Source organism: Pocillopora verrucosa, chromosome 4 (genome assembly GCF_036669915.1).
Source record: "Pocillopora verrucosa isolate sample1 chromosome 4, ASM3666991v2, whole genome shotgun sequence".
Classification (NCBI taxonomy): Eukaryota; Metazoa; Cnidaria; class Anthozoa; order Scleractinia; family Pocilloporidae; genus Pocillopora; species Pocillopora verrucosa.
This window is the reverse complement of record NC_089315.1, coordinates 27,321,302-27,328,130: the sequence shown is the minus strand read 5'-3', so window position 1 is coordinate 27,328,130 and position 6,829 is coordinate 27,321,302. Positions and strand designations below refer to the sequence as shown.

The following is a 6,829-nucleotide window of genomic DNA, read 5'->3' as shown; positions in this document are numbered from 1 at the left end:
TATTTAATAGAAGAACATGTGTATCTTGCCAGAGGACTTAAAGAGTTTTTTCCTCACAACAAATGGACTGTTAATTCAGTGGAGCATCAAGTTTGATGGTAATTATTGACAATGCATCTTTGAAAAAATAATGCGAGTAATAGTAAATGTTTCCTGGTGCCTTCACAGGCTGCAGGAAGCAGGAAACTTTGGTCATAAAGAGTTTTGGGTCACTTGGCTTGTAAGACTTCTTAGAATTATCACTGAACATTTTGACGGTTTGATTCGTTGTTTCATATCTATTTTCTCCATTTTATCAGGGAGTGTTTTACCACTGGGAAAAATGGAGCTGAATCCTGTTACAGGTCTAGTGTTGCTGTCTAAAGATGGCCAAGGTATTGACGAAACATGGGGACAGATCCAGGAATTTGACAGAGGGAGGGGGAGAGGGGAAGCATCCTTTGACTTAAAAAAAAAAAACTACTTTTCTTTATGTTGGACCCTAACATATATAAGCAAAGGAATGATTCAGGCCAAGTGAATATATTTGTTAAGAAGTAATATGTGATCCCACATTTCAAGAAGCTTTTTTTCAAAAATTTGTCAGATCTGATGGAGAGGGATCTGAACCCCTGATCCTACCCCCCTGGATCTACCACTGAAACAGGACCTTGAATACCATGATTTTGTCAATAATAAAGATCTGTCCCAGCTAAAACTGAGAAGTGCTAGTGATCATCAGATGATGTTCTTTCCTTTGTTTTAATTCCTCACCAGGTCATATAAAACCACACTTTGATAATCGCTGCAAGGTTTTTGAGCTGGATCTATGTGACAGCTATCGTAAAGTCTGTTTGGTTTACAAAGACATCAAAGCTGGTGGGTGAAGTTGGACAGTTCAAATAAAATCGTAGATTTTTCCAAGCTGCCAAATGGTTGACATAGATGTTGTGGTTCAATTTTATCCTTGGTTCAAATTTTGTTTTCTTTTGTTTTTGGGTATTGTAATGTATGATAACAAGTTTGAAACAATGGAAAATAAAATTTGAACCAAGGATAAAATTGAACCACAACATGGACATTCTTTTATGTCAACTAAGTTCTTGGCATTGGAATATCCTTCATTTTTTCTATCTCTTCTCTGCAAGTTTGCTAGTTCTCAAAATTAGCGGATTTTTGGTATGTGCTCAAAATAGAGAAAAAAAACTTGTCAATGCTCATCACAATGTCCTCTTTTCTCAGGAGTAACAACAGGACAACCTGAGATCTGGTTTCTTGATCGTTCACTGGAATGGTGGTATCTTGCTTCATCTTTCACTGATTATTTCAGAATGATGATAGTACATCTTGGCCTTCCTCTCTGGCAATATCTTTTTACTGCAACAGGTCTAAGTCCAGAAACAAAGGTAGGCATAACTCAATTTGCGATTTTGCAACAAGTTAATCAGTAACTTATTATTGACTTAAGATTAATGCGCTGGATTGGAAGGTCCTGATTTGAGCCCATGGACTGAGTGGTAAATATGATGTGTCGTTGGGAAAGACTGTTGACACCAGAAGTTCTAATTCTCTCAACTTTGAAGTTTATGATAAATGTGTACTAGAAACAGTTCAGAAAAAATTTTGGAAGAGCACAGAGGTTACTTCCATTAGACCAGCATTCACTCAAGGAAGAGCAACTTGCAATGAAGTTTTCAGAGCAGACTCTCTCTTTTGGTGTTCATGGTTTTTGCAGTTAAAAGGTTCCTTATTTATTTTTGAGGGTTGGTGTCTCTGCAGAAACTTGGTGGAAACTAATAGGAAATCATTTCTTCTATTTACAGCAATGGTTCAATCTCTATGCACCAACTAGATTAGCCATTGACATGGCTAATGTGGAACAAAAAGGCCAACAGTTGCCAAATTCAAAAGAAAGAAATAAGTCTGCTACAAATCTTCCTTTCAACTCATTAGATGTAAACAGACTCTTTAGAGGTAAAACTGACAAAGGAAAGAGTAAGTTATCCCAGGCAAAGAAACCACCTCTGGGAAAGACTCAAAACTCAAGTCAGGGTCAACAGGGGCAGTCTGGTAGATCAGCACCAAGATGAAAACAACATGTTTTAAATTTCTCCACTTTGTTTGATGTGGTTACCAAAGCTGTTTTATAAGACTAAGGTACAGCTCTTTGTCTTAAAGTGCACTTTGATGTGTGTTTCATGAACAGCAAAGCCACAACTTTTGTCTGAAAAGCACCAAAGGGATAAATTACTGGAAACTAACTTACTGGAAGTCAAGGTTACCTATTGCTTTTGAAAATGGCAAAAATGGAAATGGAATTATTTTGTAAATGATATTGTAAATCATCACCTTCCCCGATCTCAAATTTGCAATGGGGATGGAAAAGCAAAACAGTTTTGAGCAGGGTTCTATCAACATAATAATAGTACAAAGAAATAATGATGTGTTGACAGTTCTGTCACTGATCAAATCCCTTCCAGCTTACATTCCTTAAGGAAATATAAACTGCAGCCTCCCCTCTTAATTGGAGCAAATGAGTACTTTACCCTTTAACTCCTAGAAGTGATGGACATGTAACTTCTCCCAGTAAATCCACCGATTATCCATGAAACAGGTACTAAGAATACTTACACTCATTGGGTGAAAGTTTTTATCCCGATCTAAGACCAAATTCTTGTAACTTATTAACAAGGAAATGTTTAGCAGCTAGAGGGAAGAATTGACAATCACATCTTGGAAGTTAAAGGGTTAAAGTTTCACTGATTAAGTATTTTGTTCAAATTCAATAAACTATAAGTCATATGAATGTAAGTCTCCAGGATATAATGGTATTTACCAGCTGCACATTTGTGCTTCATGTATAGTATGCATAGTACTAATATTTAAATAAAAACTAAAATTTGATATATCCAATAAAACTCTTCACTAAAGTGTAAGTCTCTATCTTTGGCAAACACAATGTTAGACATCTGATGCAAAATAAATAAGATTACAAGATTATTGAAAAGTATATAAAAATTAATAGAGGAAATATGAAAATACTCTGCATTATGCATGGACAGCCTAAAATCATGGAAACATGTTTGATTAATTCTCATCACAAGTTCCAACCCTGTTTTCTACTTGCAGCATAAAGCTATATGCAGGCTTTTGGATCTCAAATATGTCTAAATACAGGGGTGTGTTCTGGCACAGCCCTGGTACCATAGGTGACTAACTTTGTCAAAGATAAAAGCACCTAGCTGGGAACCTGGGATCTGTAAGATAAGAACCTTTAGCAATACTGTGATTCTTCTGAGAATACAGCTTAAAAATGGATGGATCATTGACCCTCACGCTTAGTGCTACCACCAATTCTTTCTTTCTGAAAATTAAACAAAACCAACAGGGAAAGACACTAATTAAATACTTCTAAAGATTAAATAGACTTCTTCAATTCCGTCTTTAGCTGTCACTCTGATTGTGATGCTTCACTTGATGATGGTGACGATGATGATAACATGTCCTCTGAATCAGATAGTCTATCACAGAGTTCAGCAATCTTTTTTCTTGAACTTGCTTGAGCTTTTTTCCTTGGACTTTTCCTGTAAGACAAGAATAAATGTTGCTTATTGTTACAAGAAGCAGGAGCCCTGTTCTTCAACTCTCAAGATCTGATTCAAGTTAGAATTCTACCTTTTGGTTACTATACATTTCCTTGTAAATTAATTAACTAAAGAGAACTTGATACTATAGCAACTGAAGATAACACACTCTTGTTGATAAATTAGATTATTCTTATCCCTAAGTAGCTGGATGATGCAGTGAAAGTACAAGGAAAAGAGACAAGAAGACACTGATTTTATCAATGAATATTATTTATTTCAAAAGTTCCAGTCTTTCTTGTTAGAGAGCATTTGAATTGATAGAACTCTATTGTACAGAAAAAAATAACAAGAACTTGACCCTTTTACTCCCAAGATCTTATTTGTTTAACTTTTTACTTTCTGTTTTATAATTTTTATGAAGTTAGTTCTGAGAATTTGGTATTGGATGAACTAATTCATATAATCCTCTAATTGATATATATAAATTTTTTTGATTCTCATCACTTGTTTGCTTGATATTGTAAGGAGAAACTCTGTCTTGATCACTCATAGGAGTGAGAGGGTTATTAAACATATCTACCTTGTGCGCCATGTTATGATATCACTGTTACTTGACGATAGCTCATCTGAACTGTTATTGATTTGATGCGAGCTATCTGATAGTTCACTTGTTGGTATGGGTGAATCACTATCCCCGTCAGTAGAAACTGATAATAATGATGATGATTTGTGTCCAGATGCCAGGCCTGATTCAGAATCTGATGAATTCTCATTATCATTCTCTTCTTCTGAATGAGACGAAAAGCCCTGTGATTCTTCAGTATACTTGACTGTTCTATTTAAATAAAAAGTACAGTCAAGGATTATAAAGGGAAGATGGCTCTGCAGCCAATGCTAAATTCAAATAAGGCCCTTGTTTCCCCCCCCCCCCCCCCCCTTCAAAACCCTTCTGCAGATGCCAGGAATCTGTGCACATTACCTCTCAGTACTCTGTGAAAAATTAATTCTGAAGAACCATTTATTCTGCTTATATCTTTGGAGAAATATCTAAAGGGTGCAAATTTCATTAGCTTTAATTTTGAAGAGGAAAATTAGTCCGAACCTCCCGGAGAACACCTGCAGAAAAACTGACTTTCTAATAGCTTAACGATTAAGTTAAAATTGTGAATCTTGTAACACATACATGGATTATGGAGAAAATCAGGGTTCTTTACTGCAATTGTTATAATTGCAGTCCACATACGCGGATTATTTCTTTGCTTAAAAATTTTACCTTCGCTCTCTTGTTGAAGTATAGTGAACTTCTTGTTTGCTTCCACTTGATGCTTCCCCTTTTGCCTCTATCTTTTTCTTGGCAATTCTTGTTCGCTAAAACATATTTTGCAAGATGTGGTGACACATTTGATAGGAAGCATGTGAAGCTATAGTAGCAGAGAAGAGGTTATTTACCTTACCTTTGCTGTAGACTTCTCTTCTTTTTCTTGCTCTTCTTCCTCTATTACAGCTTCGTCTTCACTTTCCACCCTTCTTCGTTTTCGTTCAATCTTCGCATGCCTGACTGTGTTGACAAAGTCTGACTTCAGTTTTTCTATTACAACCTTACAGTTATCCATCTTCTCCGAAACCAAGAGAACAGACTTTACGTACGGCGTACGAGTTGCTGGTTTATTTTCTAGGTTATCCGACATGCCACCGTTTGTAGCTGTCTTCCGCGAGCGAGTACAACGGCCGAGGTTACTCTTGACCGCCATGTTTTTGAACCATTTCCGGAGGGATCGTGTAAGCTTTTACCTTTTGCAAGGGAGGGGCTGACCCAAAACTGTGAAGTATCTAATTTCCATGGAATTTTTGAAGTAAAAACATTCTACAGCCGACGAAACTTGCGGAAAATGGTCAAAATAGATTCAAAGACTCGTAAAAATATATTTTACATTGGGTTCTTCTGTCACCTACCTAGTTATTGGTTTTGCATTCCACTCTCTCCACCCTGACTTCTTAGAGATGCTTATAGAAACAACCGCTGACTTTATTCGGCTCTAATGTTTTCACGAAATTTCTGGTTCGTGCGAAGTAAACGTTGTTTTGATGTTTTTCTCTGGAATTTACCTTTTGCAGGACGATCTATCATCAGCCGTTGGCTAATATGTGATCCCCACCGTCGCATGACGAAAAAAATCGTCGCTGGCCTTCGAACTAGCGCGAGAATAATGCCCAAGAGAGGAAAAGTCACTCGCAGTACAGAACAAACTCTACTTAAAAACAAACACGAGGCAGGAGTTATCGAATCAGCAATCTCCTTGACCAAAGACGGCCAGATCTCTGTGAGAGTGCTGGCAAAACCTGGTGCAAAGCAAAGTAACATCACAGGTAAGAACTTTTATGAAAAACCAGACTACAGGAGTAGGGCTAAAAGCGCTAAGGTCTTCTTCCAAAACTAAACCCCCGAGGTGGGCTGGGTCGGTAGCAAAGCGGCCCCTCTTTGGATGGCACAGGGGTAGATCGACAAGTTCAAATTATTGATAAATTATAAAAGAAAAGTGATATTCTCTTCTTTTTTAAACAAAAGATATTCCTTTTACGATGACTTCTCACCTCCGATAACAAGTTAGGTTCAGATAGCCATATTACTTACATCCTGTGTAGGAGGTAAAACTCTTGGATACTACATTTAATTCTTAGAAGCAGACGAATATTTCCTTATTCTTTAAAATTACCCAATACTAAGAGGTTGGCTAAGGGTGTACTGTATACAAAATTGATACGTGACGGGTGAATTTTTCACAAAAAGGTGGTGGAGTGAGATTTGAAGTATTTGTCACCACTGTAATACTAATTTCTTGTCTACTTGGCAGATATTTCTTCAGATGGGGTTGGGGTGCAGATTGCTGCTCCTGCAAGGGATGGTGAGGCAAATGAGGAGCTCGTACGATACCTAGCAGAGGTGCTAAATGTGAGGACAAGAACCATCTCTCTAGACAAGGGATCTAAGTCACGTAATAAGGTGGTTACAGTAGATTTAGCTGAGATTTCATTGGAACAAGTTAAGGAGGTGCTTTGTAGAGCGGCTTCACAGAATTAGCAGAAAAAAAGTCCCTTGACGCATGCCACAAAGACGCTAGCCCGTGACAGGGCCTTTTCAGCGGTCATGAGTTGATGAGATGGCACAAGAAAATTGGTAGAATGACTTAGTGTCCCCACTTTTTGGCTTTCCCCCTCAAATTCATTGCCTGGATGAGGCAAACATGATGCAGACAAAGATGGAA

The 6,829-nt window shown here is 37.4% G+C and overlaps 3 protein-coding genes across 3 annotated transcripts in view; 2 read left to right on the top strand and 1 right to left on the bottom strand.

Moving 5' to 3' along the window:
- Positions 1–2,138, top strand: part of LOC136280224 (tubulin polyglutamylase complex subunit 2-like) — a 2,556-nt gene extending 418 nt beyond the window's left edge. The window contains exons 3-7 of the mRNA XM_066165116.1: positions 11–98; positions 300–426; positions 743–858; positions 1,222–1,385; positions 1,803–2,138. Coding sequence (XP_066021213.1) covers positions 11–98; positions 300–426; positions 743–858; positions 1,222–1,385; positions 1,803–2,069 — 762 coding nt within the window. The 3' untranslated portion in view covers positions 2,070–2,138. The remainder of the gene's footprint in view (positions 1–10; positions 99–299; positions 427–742; positions 859–1,221; positions 1,386–1,802) is intronic.
- A 561-nt stretch (positions 2,139–2,699) lies between these two features.
- LOC131775278 (uncharacterized) lies at positions 2,700–5,350 on the bottom strand. Its single transcript, XM_059091367.2, has 4 exons — positions 5,021–5,350; positions 4,840–4,934; positions 4,147–4,401; positions 2,700–3,563 (listed from the first exon to the last, which is right to left on the bottom strand). The coding sequence occupies exons 1-4, from the start codon at positions 5,315–5,317 to the stop codon at positions 3,431–3,433; spliced, it is 780 nt and encodes a 259-aa protein (XP_058947350.2). The 5' UTR covers positions 5,318–5,350; the 3' UTR covers positions 2,700–3,430.
- A 255-nt stretch (positions 5,351–5,605) lies between these two features.
- On the top strand, positions 5,606–6,661 carry LOC131775280 (UPF0235 protein C15orf40 homolog). Its single transcript, XM_059091369.2, has 2 exons — positions 5,606–5,933; positions 6,419–6,661. The coding sequence occupies exons 1-2, from the start codon at positions 5,606–5,608 to the stop codon at positions 6,643–6,645; spliced, it is 555 nt and encodes a 184-aa protein (XP_058947352.2). The 3' UTR covers positions 6,646–6,661.
- The last annotated feature ends 168 nt before the right edge of the window (positions 6,662–6,829 follow it).